This window comes from Garra rufa, chromosome 3 (assembly GCF_049309525.1).
Source record: "Garra rufa chromosome 3, GarRuf1.0, whole genome shotgun sequence".
Lineage (NCBI taxonomy): Eukaryota > Metazoa > Chordata > Actinopteri > Cypriniformes > Cyprinidae > Garra > Garra rufa.
Window position 1 is genome coordinate 14,569,594 of NC_133363.1, and position 19,060 is coordinate 14,588,653.

At 38.3% G+C, this 19,060-nt stretch overlaps 1 protein-coding gene across 1 annotated transcript in view; it reads left to right on the top strand.

Moving 5' to 3' along the window:
* Nucleotides 1–2,511: 2,511 nt before the first annotated feature.
* Nucleotides 2,512–19,060, top strand: part of LOC141331835 (transmembrane protein 236-like) — a 74,184-nt gene continuing 57,635 nt past the window's right edge. Inside the window, exons 1-2 of the mRNA XM_073836871.1 lie at nt 2,512–2,786; nt 5,440–5,512. Of these exons, the coding sequence (XP_073692972.1) occupies nt 2,512–2,786; nt 5,440–5,512 (348 nt within the window). The remainder of the gene's footprint in view (nt 2,787–5,439; nt 5,513–19,060) is intronic.

A 19,060-nucleotide genomic window follows, 5' to 3' on the forward strand; every position in this document is an offset into this window, starting at 1 on the left:
TCTGTCTGTTTATGTATTTGGTTTCTCCCATTGTCTCCCCCGTCGATCTGTCTGGTTTAACCCTCATTAGCGTCATCCACTTCACCTGTCTGCAATGATTAGTTACCCTTTATAAGTCTGTCTTAGTCTTTAGTTCTCTGTCGGTCTTTAATGTTGTTTTGATGTGTGTGGATGTACTCTGTGTTCTTGCTTGTTCCAGTCTGATTCCTCTGAAGATTTATATTAAAGTAATTGTTTGTTTGTACCTCATCTCCTGTCTTGTCCGTCCAGCACCTAACCGTAACACACACATATATATATATATATATATATATATATATATATATATATATATATATATATGTGACCCTGGACCACAAAACCAGTCATAAGGTTAAATTTTACAAAACTGAGATGTATACATCATATGAAAGCTCAATAAATAAGCTTTCTATTGATGTATAGTTTGTTAGGATAGGACAATATTTGGCCGAGATGCATCCATTTGAAAATCTGGAATATAAGGGTGCAAAAAAATCAAAATACTGAGAAAATCACCTTTAAAGTTGTCCAAATTAAGTTCTTAACAATGCATATTACTAATCAAAAATTACATTGTGATAGGTTTACAGTAGGAATTTTACAAAAAAATCAATCATGTAACATGATCTTTACTTAATTTCCTAATGATTTTTGACATAAAAGAAAAATCTATAATTTTGACCCATACAATGTATTTTTGGCTATTGCTACAAATATACCCCAGCGACTTAAGACTGGTTTTGTGGTCCAGGGTCACACACACATACATATATATATATATATATATATATATATATGACTTGACCTGACTTTGAAAGAACAGCTGTGACGTGACCTGACTTTGAAGGAACAGCTGTGACGTGACTTGACCCTGGAACAGCAGCTTTGACGTGACTTGGGCAGCGTTTGTAACAGTTACTGTTTTAATAATTACAATTGGTATATATATATTTTTTTTCTATAAGAATGGCTACTTCTCTTTTCTTTGAGTTATAGGCTAAAAAAATATCTGTGTAAATTGTGCCGCTAATAGATAAGTTTCTTGCAACAGACATACTGTATATCAGCATTTAAATTTTTCAGGTGGGGGTTGATATTTTAGTTCTTTTAATTGGTGAATTAATGCCTCATACATTCTAACTAATTAACTTCATATGTTTTCTCATTCTAATGGTATTGCATACTGCTCTATTATTCTTAAGATATTTGAACAGAAACATTTTAGTAAAGTTACAGGTTGTGGTACATGAAATAAAAGGATGGATGGAACACCTAACAAACAAGATTAAGAAATTTGAAAAGGCAAAATGAAATTAGAGCACACAAGAAACTATTTGTTTATTTATTTATGTACCCCTCCCTTCATCCTTCATGCACCTTTCACCTTCCACCAAAGAAATTGTCCAAATTTAAATCCAAGTAATGTCAGGGCTCCTGTACAGTTGCCTATTGACATACAGTTTGTCTATTTGAGACTCGCTCATTTTCCTTTGTTCCTCTGTTGCTTCATTATCGGGATTAGTTTTTTTCAACGCTCTTGAATTTCTCAGGGAAACTGGTCATTCATCCCAAACTGGGTACCTCATAGTTCTCTTCCTTTAATTTTCACTAAATCTTTGATGGCTTTAAATGGACTAACTTTTAATCTTACCATGATCACTTTCTCTGATAGTGACCATGAGATGGAGGGATGCAGTTTAAACTGATTTAAAAAAAATTGTGTCAATAACAGTCTTATCAGTGGTACTTGCTAAGACAAATGTCATTTACTAGGGCTCATACTTGGGTTAGTGTTAAACTTCACTTCATGAGTCATTCATCCAGTACTGTTTGTGTTAATGACGTAAATGATATATCAAATCATGAGTAGTGTCAAGGAAAGTTGTGTTATTACTTTTCCAAGACTTACAAATTTCACCTGGTGTACAAAAAATCTCATTGCATACCTAGTGTCTCAAATATCATAGAGACTTTGGGGTGGGACCTGGGTCAGTTGGCAACCATCCAGAATATCCTAGAAACCTAGGATATCTATATCTATAATAAACACTATAGGTAAAACAGCCTAGTAAACTACCTAGTTGTGCAGTAAAATCCTTCAGAAATCCTTTCTTTTTACACCAATCAGTGTACCCTCATAATACTTCATTGCATGGGTCATGCAAAATAGGTATTTTATTGAATATATAGATATATAGTATTGTGTGCCACTTGATATACCTGCTTAATGTATAGTTTCAGTATGGTTTCATTGTAGTTTGTGCGTAAATGTGGACTGGTAGTTGGTTTGTTGCGTAGTTTCTGCATGTAATGTGTTTGGGTCCTGGCCACACAATAGTAGTGCAAAGTAAGCAGTAGCCTCACCAGCTGCTCAATTGTTGTGGATGGAATATGCCAGTGTTTTGGCACAATAAACCCCCGCCCCTCCAGTTTAGGAACTGGAGGTCAACGACAACCCCCCCCCCCCCAACCCCGCATCCCTTCCACAGCATGGGCTCAGGTAGCAGGATTAAATTTGCTGTTTGTGAGGTGCTGCAGTTTGCCAGTTTTTGTGTTCCACTTTTTATCATAATGCAACGTTTTGCACTTATTGTGGCTCGAGTAAAAAGTCAATTGCAACCAACTGGTGGAAATTCTTCAACAGCATATTGGCTAATTGTGGCTTCATCTGTTGCCTATGTAACATCAGTGGCAATGCTGATTTGGCTACCTATGAAGTATATGGTGTTTAAGAAGAAGAAGGCACTGGTTGCTCGGAAGAAATGGTGAGTGAAAAAAAGGAGTGATTTCGCTTGTGGATTTTATTAAACATACAAATATCTTTGTCTCTTTTGGATACGTTGCCATAGGGCTGGACAATAATTCGATATCAATATATATCGTGATAGAATTTTTTTTTGCATATATATACTGTATATATGTATGCAAATGTATATATATAATTTTATACATTAGCATTTGTCACTGAATGACGTTCAGCGCTCAGCTGTCAGAAAGAGCAAAACAATTGACGTACATCAAAGACATGCTGCTAGCGCTCAGCAGCAGTAGTTGGTTTTAGCTACAAAATGAGTATCCCTGACCGCAATACAGATGTGGATGAACAAGCTTCCACAAGAAAGAAGGCAGACGAAATAGTTGATAAGAGAGGAAAGACTAATTCAGTGGTGTGGAAGTGGTTCGGCTTTTTAAGTTCGGATAAACTCTGCCATTGGTAAGTTATACACGGTTCATGCAAATACTCGCCATAATATCAGCGCTGACCGTTCAAATAGATTTTCAAAAAGGCTTTGACTTCGTTAAATAAACAATCGCGATAGGGCTGGATTAAACTTTAAGAGGCAATGATGTAAATGAATAAATATGCACGCTGCACGTTTCAAAGTCAAAACGCGGCACTGATGTCTTTATATGAATGTATCTGAAGGGAGCCGACTGTCCTCAGAAACGTATCGTTGGCATTTTCATTTCATGCCTGATAAAACTGCTTTAATGCTGCTTTGTATCAAAGTCCCTTTAAGGCAAGTCATGTCACTCGGCGGCCATCTTTGAAACGCCTCTCGGGCATACAAGTGCAGCTCCTATCTGTTTGAATGGGGAAACATCAAATTCTCCAAAACTGTTCACCAAGCTTACGATTAAATTTCATATTTTAAATCTTCAAAGAAATCCAACAAGAACTGGCTCATAAATATGGTTCCTTGTGCTCCAATAGCGTGAAAAAACGCTTATTTTTCTGGCTAGATGAGCCAGTGCGCATGCGCAGTACTGAGCACACGTCTTAGAGCGCCGATTGTTTCTATAGCAACCGGGACTTCTAACGGCAGCTGCAGTGACGCGCTGACTTTTCTAATCAACTATTGCACGAGTGACATGTCTTGGGTATTCTATAGTCTTTGTTTGTATACAGCCGTTACTAGGGAAACGGTAATATTTCAGCGCTCCTAAAGCGCCACCTAGTGACAGAGAATGAATATGCACGTCCACATTTTCAGATGGTCAGATTATTGCAAATCTCAACCAATGTTTTTTATGCAGCAAACACAGAGTTGTAAATGTGAAAGAAGTTAATGTGCTTTCTAAAAATCTAAACAATTAAGACAGTTATATTTATGTTTTAAATAAATATAATACATTATATACTTGATTTATTCCTTTTAATGGTATAAAGGCTAAAATGCCATTTTATAAGATTTTTTTGTGAAAAAACTTTATATCTGAACTGTAAATTATGTAATTTTATGGCTTAATATGGCTTAATACCGTACATCGTCCAACCCCACTCATACTGTTCATTTTACTTGTGCAAGCTCTTAAAAAGGGTCATAAATTGCCTCAAATTGATATTTAAAAATTCTGCATACACTGTAAATAATGAAATAAAATTCATTCCTTGATATTTGTTGATATTTGTGTATTGAAAATATTTTTGATTGACATTTAGACTCCTATCTAATTTTTTTAATTTAATTTTTTTTTTTTTTTGGGCTAGTTAAAATAATTTTCGGGCTACCAAAATCTGAAGAGTATCTGTCCAAAGGGCTACCAGAGATTTAGAAATTTTGCGAGCCCTGACCTCCTTTCTGGAAGAGGATTAATAATTAGTTGGCCTAGTGGCATAATTTTTATTATGATGTCTTTCCCCCTTTTCTGTTGCGGCCAGAGCAGTGTGTTTTCGTTGTTGCTCACTCTTTATTTATTTTATTCTTTCTGTTTCTTTATCTGAAAACTGCTGAAGCAGTTTGTTTGTTGTTTAAATTTATATGAATAATCAGCCTGCTCTAGTTTAAATGGAACTATATTATTGTTAATAAGCTGAGTCTGATAATTTTATTTATGTGATAGATTATTTCACATTTCTTGTTTGTAAAGGCTAAATAAAAATAAAAAGTGAACCTTATTTCTTATTAACCTTATTTAACCTTATTTATATCGACCGAAATTAAGAAATATATCGTGATATAAAATTTTGCCATATCGTCCAGCCCTACGTTGCCATGGTAAAATCACATTTTAGACTTGGCACCAAGTTATTAACACAGAATACTGTGATATCATTTGAATGATATTGTGGTATTATTTGAAAAATCTTGAAGAGCCATATACATATGAGAGTAATTTGTTATTATGATACTAAGTACTATGATAAAACCATTACAGTGCTATGGTACTAAATTATTATTATATTTGTATCAACACAGTACTTCACAGTAAATACAATTGAATTTACCATGCCATTTATTTACATTTAAACTATTTATCAACATCAAAGTGTTTAAGAATATGGGCTTTGTGAACAACAACAACAAAAAAAAAACAACAACTTTATTTTACTCAAATGTTCTGATGTTAATTATTCTTTGATCAAATCTCATTATGATAGAATGACATAACTGTTTTGTTTTTTTTACCTTTCAGGAGACCTGTTGCTTTGGCCTTTGTGCTTCTCTCAACACTGCCCTGCTTTGCCTTCCTTATAGCCAGCTCTGAGGTGAATACATTTGACTATTCACAGAAAACAGACTTAAACAGATTGAAATCTTTTGTAACAATATACATTGCCATCAAAAGTTTGTTTTCTAAAATTTTAATACTCTTAGTCATATGTTAAATATGTTAATATGCTTATATTTTGACAAGGTAAATTGATAAAGTGATAGTAAAGTGAAAGCAAAATTCAAAATGAATTTTGAAAACAATTTTGAATAAATTCTGTTCTTTTTAACTTTTTTTTCATTGAATTCTAAAAAAAGGATCCCAGGTTCCTCAATCAATCAATCAATCAATCAATCAATCAATCAATCAATCAATCAATCAATCAACTGATTTTAACGTTGATAATAAATCAGCATATTAAAATAATTTCTAAATTATCATGTGATACTGAAGACTTTGGTAATGGCTGATGATTATTCAGCTTTGCCACCACAGGGATACATTATATTTTAAAGTATATACAATGTTATTGTTTATACTGTATTTTTGTCAAATCATTTTGTCAGCTTTGAGGAGCGTTAGAAACTTTTTTTTAAAAGTAGTTTCTTAAGCAGACTGCAAACAGACTGCAACACATGGGATTATAGGGTTATAGTGACATAGTAAGGGCTAAGCTGTCTTTGATAGCTATGATGTACTGCATTGATAATCAGTTGCTCTTCTTATTTTGGTTTACAGTTTTGGGTCTTTAGCCTTTCTTTCACTTTGTTTAAATATCTTGTTTTTGTGTGTGTGTGTGCGTGTGTAGTGCATAACGTATGAAGTCACTGTTAGACATTTCTGTAATTTCTACAGTTATTTACTGTATATCACCCAGTATAAAACAGCAAATTCCCTTTAAAGTAAATAACTGTAATTCCCTTTGCATCATGGAAATTTTCTGTGATGTCAAACACCACTGTATTTTTTAAAAATTGCTGAATTTGCGGTAACGACCTCTTTGGCGCCACTCTATTGAGGTAATTATTTTCCTCATTTCTTACATTTGGACTGACAGGATTTTGCGCTACAGGAGTTTATCCTTCGTGTCAGAAACAGCGCGAGTGAAACAGCGTGCTTAGAGTACTACTGTACTTCAGAAATATACTGGGGCATCAGTTTACTGTCCTGCACCTATTGTGGATAGTATCACGGATTTTAATGGTTTCTATACTGTCTTTTCTCGCGTCGCGCCGCTCGCGTCTGAGGACACGGAACCAGCGGGGCAGAGCCGGGGGTTTCCCCCGGGGATGGAACCCGCAAGCGGGAGAGTTCCGGAGAGCATCTGCGCTGTGTATTGATGCACCTTACGAGAGAATATGACAACAAGCAAGGTAAAATATATATTTGTATGTCTGTTTGTGTGTGGTTTGTAAGATTTTTGGCCAACAATTTAACCTATAACATTTACTCGTCAACATTATGGTACATAAACTTTACCACGGTAAACTGCTGCGTACTTTAAAATTAACAAACGACACTGTCAGCTTATTAAATTACCAAATAAAATTATTTTAATGCACAAGGCATAATCGTATATTAACAGTAAGTTAACTAATGTGAAATTTTGATCGTGTTAATTACCGTTGGCCAGTAGTCTAGTTGAGAATACAAAGTTGTATGTTAGCTAGGTTAAAAGTTTTATGACTAGCTGCCTTTCTAGTTTTAGCATTAGATTTACAAAAAAAAATGAATTTAATATTTACTGCATTTTGTGTGTTTAAAGGCAACTCAAATGAAGCATCACAACTAGGCGGCTGCATATATGAAAAGAAAAACACCTAACCCTAAAAAAATTCTAACAAAAGGTTTCTCAGCTGTTTTTTGTAGTATTAGGTGTCCTTAATAACATACTAAAAGTTTACCAAAGTTTGACCACTAGAAAGGTGTCATTTTCAAGATGGAGTCCAAGATGGGCAGAAAACCATTAAAATATCCTAAATCCTTCATTATTTGATCTAACCAAGTAATCTTGGTGTCTAACCCCATGTTTTCTGGGTCTATGTAAAAGTTATTGCACCCAAAAGTTCCTTAAATTGGAGTTGTATAACTTTGATCATAAACAACTCTGAATTATCCTGAACAGAGGCCTGTGTGTGAACCCTCTAAAATGGACACTCATTTCAAATTGCTTTAATATATAATTGTACTTGTAATCACTTACAGATGCATCTCAATAAATTAGAATGTTGTGGAAAAGTTCATTTATTTCAGTAATTCAACTTGTGAAACTTGTGTTTTAAATAAATTCATTGCACACAGACTGAAGTAGTTTATTTAATTGTGATGATTTGGCTCACATTTAACAAAAACCCACCAATTCACTATCTCAACAAATTAGAATTAGAATACTCATTAGAATACTCAAATTAGAATACTTAAAAAAAAAAAACAATAAAAAAAACTTTTAGTGAATTGATGGCCTTCTGAAAAGTATGTTCATTTACTGTATATGTAGTCAATACTTGGTAGGGGCTTCTTTTGCTAAAAATTACTGCCTTAATTCAGCGTGGCATGGAGATGATCAGTCTGTGGTATGGAAGCCCAGGTTTCTTTGACAGTGGCCATCAGCTGATCTGCATTTTTTGGTCTCTTGTTTCTCATTTTCCTCTTGACAATACCTCATAGATTCTCTATGGGGTTCAGGTCTGGTGAGTTTACTGGCCAGTCAAGCACACCAACACCATGGTCATTTAATCAACTTTTGGTGCTTTTGACAGTGTGGGCAGGTGCCAAATCCTGCTGGAAAATGAAATCAGCATCTTTAAAAAGCTGGTCAGCAGAAGGATGCATGAAATGCTCTAACATTTCTTGGTAAACGGGTGCAGTGACTTTGTTTTCAAAAAGACATAGTGGACCAACACCAGCAGATGACAATGCACCCAAAATCATCACAGATTGTGGAAACTTAACACTGAACTTCAAGCAACTTGGGCTATGAGCTTCTCCACCCTTCCTCCAGACTCCAGGACCTTGCTCTCATCCGAAAAGAGGACTTTGGACCACTGGGCAATAGTCCATTTCTTCTTCTCCTTAGCCCAGGTAAGGCGCCTTTGATTTTGTCTGTGGTTCAGGAGTGGCTTAACAAGAGGAATATGACAACTGTAGCCAAATTCCTTGACACGTCTGTGTGTGTGGTGGCTCTTGATGCCTTGACCCCAGCCTCAGTCCATTCCTTGTGAAGTTCACCCAAATTCTTGAATCGATTTTGCTTCACAAGCATCTCAAGGCTGCGGTTTCTTTCGGTTGGTTGTGCATCTTTTTCTTCCACACTTTTTCCTTCCACTTAACTTTCTGTTAACATGCTTGGATACAGCACTTTGTGAACAGCCAGCTTCTTTGGCAATGAATGTTTGTGGCTTACCCTCCTTGTGAAGGGTGTCCATGACTGTCTTCTGGACAACTGAGCAGAGCTCATTTGTATTTAAAGGGTCCATGCGATAAAATGAGCTGATATTTTGCAGAGCTGATTTTGACAAGGTAAAAGGGTGTTTTTTACACTACTATTGAGCATTTTTAACCAAGTATATTACAGACTTTTCATTAAGACCATAAAGAATCATATGAACTTCTGGAAAATGGGCATCCCCTTTAATATACACGACTTTCCCAATTTGAGGTGAATTACTGAAATAAATGAACTTTTCCACAACATTTTAATTTATATATTTATATTTTAATTTTATAATTTACCTGTATCTATCATGCAAATATGCTAATTAAAATATTACATGGCCAAAACATGTATCAGGCACCAGTATTCCTGGTCTAGGAGGAATACTAAAGAGTAATGGTCATTTTAAGGACCTGATGGCCGCCATTTTGAAAATGGGGCCTTTCTTGGAGTCCAACTTTGGTAAACTTTTAATATGTTTTTAAGTACATCTGATACTACTGTAAACCACTGAGAAACCTTTTGTTAGAATTTTTTTGGGGTCAAGCCATATATGCAGCTGACTAAACGGACAGGAGCAGGCCAGCCACGCTGGGACTGATATTTCATGGTAAGACAATCACTTCACTATGATTTTGTGTATTCCATATGGGGGTTTGTCTTTTACAAATGTGTAATTTCTTTTTTTTTTTTTCTTTCAGGGAACAAATTTCTCTATGTAACAAAGTGAATGGTGAGCAAAAGTGGCCTACGTTTTGGAGCAGCACCTGGAATGCCTTAGATGGGAGAAATGGCGAAGATGCACTGTTCCAGCATTGGAAGACTGTGTATATGCAATGTTTAAATAAAGAATGTGACATTTTGGAATAATTGTGTCTGTTTGAATTGAATCTCAGTAGGACCTATAAAATTAATTCTATATAAAAATTAAAAATTTAATGACATCTATATACAAAACAATGAATTACAATAATATTTGGCAGTACATTACTACAGTGCCTTACTGTAAACTGAAATACAGTTGGGTACTGTAAATTCTAATTACAGTAACTTACTGGCAACAGTGTTGCCCAGCCCCAGAGCACTCATGTCAAGGACCAGTGTTGGGTAAGTTACTTTAAAAAAGTAATTAATTACTAATTACTAATTACTTAATCAATGTTGTATTTAAAGTACTTATCTAATTACTGTGTCCGAAAAGTGATTTAATTACTCAATAAGTAATTTAACTAAATACTTCTTAAAATCCCTATAAACCTTGAGTGGACAAACAATAGAAATTAGACTCTTTAAATAATAAATAATTAAATAAAACATATGAGTCAAACATGAAATAGTTTAGCCTTTTAGCTTTCTGAATCATCTTTATTACATTCTATAATAATTCAAAAATTTTTAGTAAGAAATGTAACCTTCTTTAGGTAAGAAACAATTCCTGAATAACAAACAATATTATTCTGCAACATATCTGAATAACAAAAAAGCTTAACTTAACAAAAGTTAAACATGACATGTATCAAGCTGTAAACATGAAACTTAGTACCATATTCATACATAATGTATGTAATCATGGCATGTGTTTCAACAAAGTGAACTGTTTCAACAAAGTGAAGTTAACTGTAACCTTTAGGTAACAAACAGAATTCCTCTGAAACTTCCTCAAACCAATGAGCACTATATTTCATGCATACTGTTGTAACGTTGCTGGAAGATACAAGGCGAAAGAGGATCTAGATGCAGTAGTTTATTGGGAATCCGTGACAAAACAATAAAATCCAGAGGGAACAGGAACTCAGACAAGGGCAGAGACAACCATTACACATTTAACAACTGACAAAAGCATAGGGGAAACAAAAGGATTATTTATACACAGGGCTGAGGTAATGATCTAATGAGTAACCGTAGAAACTAACGAGGAAGTGGGTGTGGTCAAATGAGTGTCCATGGTGATAAACAAGGGAGCAGAGTGGCAGGGAGACAGTCAACAATGAGAGACAAAAACTACAAAATGAAAGTCCTTAGACACAGACACAGAAACACAGACCAGAATCGTGACATAGCCCCCACCCCCTCAAAGGAGCGGCTTCCAGACGCTCTAAACAAAAACAAGTCCAAGAGGGAGGGACAACTCAGGCAGAACAGGGGGAGGAAGGGAGGGCCAGGTCCATGACTGGGGAACTGAAGCAGAGCGGAAGGCCAGGGTGGAGCAGACTGAGCAGAAGCCCACCAGGGCGGCGCAGACGTAGCAGGAGCCCACCAGGGCTGAGCAGATGGAGCAGGAGCCCACCAGGGCGGAGCAGACGGAGCAGGAGCCCTCCAAGGCGGAACAGGAGGCCCAGGAGCCCTCCAGGGCAGGAACAGGAGGCGCAGAAGCCCTCCAAGGCGGAGCAGGAGGCACAGGAGCCCTCCAGAGCGGAACAGGAGGCGCAGAAGCCCTCCAAGGCGGAACAGGAGGCGCAGGAGCCCTCCAGGGTGGAACAGGAGGCACAGAAGTCTTCCAGGGCGGGACAGACAGCCACGTCATGGACTGGGACCTGGGGAGAGCAGAGACAGAGGAGACAGACAGAGCAAGGAGAGAAGCTGAGAGTTCATGGGAACACGCTGCCTCCATAGCCGTGACAGGGCAGACAGGGAGCCTAGGCGGTGCAGGCAGAGCAGGGAGCCTTGGCGGTGCAGGCAGAGCAGGCATGTGGCTTGGGAGCGTTGGCTCTGCGTGGCTTGGGAGCGCTGGCTCTGCGTGGCTTGGGAGCGAGACGTGACTTGGCAGTGAAGGAACAACAGCTGGTGCAGACTCAGGAGAAGCAGACATGACGTTCACAGGCTGTGGTTTGATTGACGTGACGTAAGCGGGCTCAGGCTTGGCAGACATGACATTGGTTTGGCAGACGTGACGTTAGCGGGCTCTGGCTTGGCTGACATAGCATTAGCAGTTCTTGGCCTGGCTGAAGTGGCTTTAGCAGATGCTGACTTGGCTGACGTAGCATTAACAGTTGCTGGTTTGGCTGATGTAGCATTAGCAGTTGCTGGCTTGGCTGGTGCTGATAGTAAGAGATCGACTGATCGAGCTGACAGCAGTGGTGGGTCCTCCAAGCTTGATATTAGCCTCTGATAAGTCATGAAAATGTGAGGGTGTGATGTTGCAGCCACCATTTCATTAATAATTTCGGGCATGACGGTCATCTTGGGTGCAGGCTTGGGCATGGCGGCCATCTTGGGTGCACACTCTGGCGTGGCGGCGGCCATCTTTGCGACAGGCTCTGGTGTGGCGGCCATCTTTGCAGCAGGCTCTGGCGTGGCGGCCATATTTGCAGCAGGCTCTGGCGTGGCGGCCATCTTTGCAGCAGGCTCTGGCGTGGCGGCCCTCTTGACGACAGACTCTGGCGGGGCGGCCATCTTGTGCAGTAGCTCTGGCGTGGCGGCCATCTTGACCGGGAACTCAGGAACGGAAGCCATTTTGTGAACGGGCTTTGGGACGGCGGCCATCTTGTGAACAGACTCGGGAAGGGCGGCCATCTTGTGAAGGGGCTCTGGGTTGGCAGACATCTTATGCTGTGGCTCTAGGCTGGCAGATATCTTGTGCTGTGGCTCAGGGCTAGCAGACATCTTGGGTGCTTTTCATTTCTTATTTTTGCATCCTCGTTTCCTTTCCTTGCTTCCTTTCCTCGCGTCTTAGCTCCACCCCCTTAGGATACGAGGGAAGGATTTAAGGAAAGGAAATGAGGATGGAGGAATCAAAGGAGGAACATTGGAATATTCTTGACCACTCAAGCGTCACTTCAAAGCGTCATCTGCTGCGCTAAAGAGATCTGCCCGTATGTTGTTAAAGTTCGTTATTTAAGGCATTCATAATAATTATTAACAAAGCAAGATGCCCTGTTTAAATATATGACATTATTTACACTGCAAAGGTAAAATATAAATGTAAATTATTATGACACATCCGAAGGGGGAGGAGTGCGTCACGTTTAGTCGATAAAACACTTCCGCATAGGAAACACCTGCGTATCCTCGCTCAAGACTCCTCAGGAAGCCTCCTCACTCCTCGATCCTCGCCTCCTCACGGTGCAATTAAAGAATTGACATGTCCTACAAGATGGCTGAGCTCGATCGGGTTCCGGGTCATAGGATGGAGGACGGAGGAGCGAGGAAACGAGGAGGGATATTGAAAAGCACCCCTTGTGCTGAGGCTCTTGGCTAGCAGACATCTTGTGCTGTGGCTCAGGGCTAGCAGACATCTTGCACTGTGGCACCTCTAAAACACCCACAGTTACCGGAGAATTGCAAAACAACAAGACAAAGTTGATGAACTGTGCGAGGGTCCTTGATCGCCTATGAGACAAAAATACATTTCACTTCACACTTCACATAAGAGCATGATAAATAAAAGAAAAATGTATTTTAGGGTAAGGCCAAAATTTAGCAATTTGCATTTTATATATATATATATATATATATATATATATATTAATTACCTTAACAATGACATCAAGGAGAGATGCTGTCAGCTTAAGCTCATCCTGCATATTAGAATCTCCAGAGTTGGAAGAAGGGTTCCAAAATAGCAGTTCTCTTCTCCTTGCAATATGCAGGCATGTGATTGGCATGCAGGCATGTGATTGGCTAAGGACAAAAAAGCAGGAAAATATACTAAGACACCCCCCCCCCCCCCCCGTTGGGAAAATTAACCGAAATGAGCATCCCTAATAGCTAGCAAATACAAGTAAGTTAATGTTAATGCAGCTTAAACATCCTGCCATAGTAGAAAATCACTCAAAATCGATCATCTAATCCAGGGGTCTTCAACTAAAACGGCTCGAGGTCCAGTAATGAACCCTGCGCACCAGCCGAGGTCCAGACAATTATATATAAAAAACTGTTTATGTTTTTTTTTTTTTTCACGAGACCAGGGTATCTGCAGCATATTTTATCTTAAATTCTAGACATTTAAATACTTTTTTTAAAGACCTGAACAAAATTTAATTAATAAATACATTATTACAATGACTGTAAAAAGCATGATTTACAATTGAGATGCAGATTTCACAAAACAAAAAAGATTTCTTAAATTATAAAATTCACATTCCAGCCTTCAAGAGTCAAAAGTATCAATTCTTATATTAATTTAAACAATTATTGTCAATCAAGTATTATATTAATTAACATATATTTTATTGCCTTAATTGTTTAAATTTGTTTAACACATGATCTTGACGATCCATCAGATAACATTTACAACTCTACGTGTTTGGTGCTTAAAACCATGGACTGATTTGTTTACATTGGTCTTTTTGACAACAGTAGACATACGAGCTGATTAAAAATGTCAGATCATTCTCTTCCAGCAGGAGGCGCTATCAGAATGGTACACAAAACAGCGCCGCAGATGACTTTATTTATTCAATGAATAACCTTATAAAGTTCCATCGCAATTCTTGCCTTTTAGTCCCCACATTTAAGACCACCTGAAATAATTAAGTCTTTCTTAACCCCTAATAACACTACAGTCATCAATAAAAATAAGAGCTTCATTTCAAGAACTGACTTTCAAAAACCCTTAGCCTACACAAAATACGTTTCTTTTTATTTTGCAGAAGAGAAATATTAGGGAAGTAAATTAATATCAGCATATGAAGTATATTCGTCTATCATTGTCTCTTAGAGAATGTGCACATTAGATGCTGAAAGCGCTGTTTTTACTTTCACTTTAATATGCAGTTTTCACGTTGCTTGTGTGATATCCATTGGCTCACCGTCGTGGTTTAAAATATAAATATGTATAAAAATACAGTATAAAAAGATATATTTACAATATTTTGCGACGTAACCCCAAAATAATGCATTTTCCATCAACGTTTTTCACTCACTGAAAGCTACATCTGTCTGCCGATCTCTGCTCTCCTCACTGCACGGAAGATTGCACCCAAATGCTGACCCTAGTGTGCTTAATATAAATGTATTTATTAGAAATAGCGTTTGGCATTTTTTTTTATTTTATTATTATTATTATTATTATGTCAAAAGCTTTCACGGTCCGCATGGACGCATCTTGCGGTCCGGAATCATACTTCGCCATCCGCCATTTGCGAACGGTCGCAAATACGTGACATAGGTCACATTTTCAGGTCGAAAAATCCGGAATTCCGGATTAATCCGGAAAAATCACATCCCTGAATATGTCTAGCACAACAGTGAGTGGCATCAACACGATACAATACTCCTTTAGAAACAGATACTCCCGATCAGTGAAGCATTTGATTCCAAACTGAGTGCAGACAGTATTTAATTCAGCAAGGGGAATGTCAGTGATCCTGGACAGGACATCATGAAATGAATTCCATCGTGTTGAAACAGGCATTATGAGCTAAAGCTGGCAAATTGAGCCTATTTTACAACTACTTTCCCGCTGACGAGTGGCAGACACCCCTCCCATGACACGAATCGCGTCTGTTGTGCAGTAAATTTCATGCGCGAATGAAGCGAGTAAACTAAAATGTTCAAGCGTCCAACTACGCACCATTAGAAATTGCACTTCTGTAGATGAATTTTAAAATTAAGTTCAGTGTGTGTGATGCACACCTTAAGTGTGGAGGGAGAGAAAACTGTCCTTCAGATTCTGCGGAGAGGGTCTGCTCAACATCAGTAAAAGTCATCTCTTCATCTTCTTCGGATTCCTAATCAGAGTCTGATTTTTGGAACATTCTAAAAAATTGGACCCGTTGTCGGTCACGGTGGCTGTCACTTTGGAGTTCAGTCCATAAGCCGAATGTACTTGCTCGATTTGATTGCCGATTACATCATATGTGTGTCTCCCTCGAACTCTTTTACATGCTAGTGCTGCATGTCCTCGTACAAAAGTAGAAGGATCAATCCAATGTGCCGTCATTCCGAGAAAACTTTTGTTATGGCTGGTCCAAATGTCAGCAGTCGTGGAAATATATTCCAAACTCTCGAATGTCCCTTTAAGCTCCATTTCCATGTCAGAATAACACTTATCTAAGTAAGTCGAAAACGTTTTTCGATCAGGCAGTTCTGCTTTTTTGCCACACACAGGTATTTTGTTTAATATGCACCTAAAAGATGGAGATTCTATAGTACGCAGCGGTAGCATCTCTTCCACAATGTAGCCTGCAATAATTTTTTAAGCTCACCTTCAGACACTTTCTGCGCTGTAAAATCAAGTTTCGCCTGCTTAGCAGGAGTTGCTGCGGTGTTATCCGTCGATGATGATGAACAAGGATCACTCAGAAGTGTTCGTCTATGCTGCCGTGTCAGGTGCTTTAGTAGATTACTTGTGCTATTGACAGCGGCCGATAGTTTTTTCTCCCCAGGACATAGCTTACATATTACTGTAATGTTCTTGTCTGCTTGTTTCAGAAAAGTGAAGTGATGGGAATATATCCATTTTGTAAAACAGCCACTCGCCTCAGCCGAGTCCGACATCTTCCGCTTTAGAATACGACAATGCAGCAAACTGTCGCGAAATCACGTGCACCTGCACTACAACGATTTTAAAGCGGCAGAGTTTACTTTTACCTTTAGAAGATAAATTAATAAAATTAAATAATGATATTCAGCGAGTTTAATTTTTTTTTACAATTTTAGGCAAGTACATTATAAGTAACTGTAATTAAAATACCTAAAAATGAACAGTAATCAGTTACTCTACTTTCTCAGTGGAAAAGTAATTTAATTACAGTAATGCGTTACTTAGTAACGCGTTACACCCAACACTGTTGAGGACTCCTGTAAGCACGAGCCAAAGGTCAGACCCAAGCCGCTAGGCTGAGGACCTCAAGACATAACCTTATACATTTACCAAGGCGAAAAAGGTAGAATTAAGAGGACAAAATATGTGCCTGCAGGGCAGAGATGTCCAATTTATAGAATCTTGCTAAGGTAGAAGGTGACGACCAGCCGGTAGTCGCAGAAATCTCACCAATAGAAATTCAGTTGTACCACACTAAGGAGGAGGCCATTTCTTTGGTGGAGTGGGCCCTCACCCCAATAGGGCACTGCAAGCCAACTGAGGCATAAGCCAAGGCTACAGTATCCACTATCCACTATCCTGCCTCGTAACTGGCAGCCCTTTAAAGTGGCCTCCAAAGCATGCAAAAATCTCTGAACAGTGTCTGAACAGACAGAAAGCTCAACATACACTGAGCAGGGTCCCAATCCAGTATGCCCCTCTGCAGTGAAGAGCGCTAGAAGGGTGATAACCTGGGCTCTAAAAGGAGAGGAGAGCACCTTAAGCACATAACCGTGTCTCGGTTTAAGGACTTTACAGCTATTAGGCCCAAATTCAAGGCAAGAAGCATTGACTGACAGCGCCTGAAAGGCGCTAAAGCCAGAAGGGTGGTCTTAAGCGACATGTCACAATCTGGCCAATTGGAGCGGCTCAAAGTTAGGACCTCGTATGGCCCATAGGACTATAGATAAGTCCCAAGTCAGCACTGTATGAAGACAAGGCTGGTTCAATCTCTGAGCTCCCCTCAAAAACTTAACTACCAGGTCGTTTCTGCCAGTTGACTGACCAGCTTCGAGGATATGATTTGCTGCGATAGCTGCCACACAAACCTTGATTGTGGAAAGAGTGCACCCTTGTCCAACAGCGCTTGCAAAAAGGTTAGCATGTGGGCAACATAGGCTTTATATACATTTCTGCAAAACTAAATATAAAACATACCTACACATAAAAATCACTGCAGTTTCCAGTTAAAATAAAATAGTAAATGGTACAGTAAAACTCTGACAACTTTTCCTTTTCACACAAAGTATGATTTACAGGTACAGAGTTTTGATTAATAAAGCCTACTTTTCACACAGTTACTTGCAAAATATTACAGATCTGGCCATTAAAAATGCGTCTATTTTCACGCGGCAGCCTGCAATTCGGCACGCGTGAGCACGCGTCCTGCCGCAGCGGCTTTTTTAGATTTTTTTACAACATTGTTGCACTTCATATAATATCCACCAGGTGGCGCAAGGAACAACATTCTGTAGCCAAACACCATGGCCAGCTCTAGTGGGCGTTGGTCACAAATACCAGTACAATAGTTCAATGATTCCTCTTTCCTGAAATTATGGTTCAAACCAATAGCAAAAAGATAGCCTATTCATAAGCAGGTGCAGTTGTATTGTTATTTTGTTTTCTTTCTTTGTTTTCCTGACGAACATTTATTAGACTGCATCGGAAACAGAAATGTTAATTTCGGTTATTTTATTTCTCCAACCGACAACTGACGTAAACCGCTAAATTCGTTTTCAGGGATTAATTATACACAAGCAAGAAGCAGCATAAACATCAGAACCTCACGTGCAGAGCTTATGCACAGAGAAAAACCCAATAAACCTATATATAATAATAAATAAAATAGGCCCACATAAGAAATATATGTTTTTCTTTTCTGAATGAATAATAATTTAACAAATTAATAAGTAGCAAGCCTATATGCAGAATTTTAGGCAATTTCTGTGATGCGCCCTTAAACCAGCATCTTGTTTCCATTTTTTTTTTTTTACAAATAGCCTACACGTTTTTTTTTGTTTGTTTTTTTTTATTTTTATTGTGATTGTACACAAATAACAGAAATATGTAAAATATCATAGTTTTAAGCAATGCCGTACTCTTGAACGAGTATTGTAAGCTGTATCCACTTTATTAAGGGGAAAAAAATCGAGTGATCCTGACGGCGCCGCGGGCAGTTAAATTACTTGACAACTTTCACCTTCAGAATAAAATACATTAGGCTATATATTTCAGCGTTTTAAAGCAACATCAAATTAAGATATGCATGTTTAAGAGGTAGTTCGTCTTTTTCTTTTTCTAAGATACACAATTTTAGATACACTGACAATTAATTTGAGTAGAGACAGATAGAAATGGGAAGGATAAATATAAACTACAGTATTTTTGCGATTTTGGTGCTTAGAAATGTATTCTAAGCGGGCCGCGGGCGAATAATATAGTTAATATAGCGCGGAGCGGGTGGATGCGGAATAAAACCTCGTGGAAGCGGGACTGGAAAAGCACTTTGTTATATCCTATAGACTATTTAGATACTTCATCATCAAGCAAAAATTTATTCATAAGCAGGAGCAGTTTTATTATTATTTTCTTTTATTTGTTTCCTGTTGAACTTTTATTAGACTGCATTGAAAATAGAAATGTTA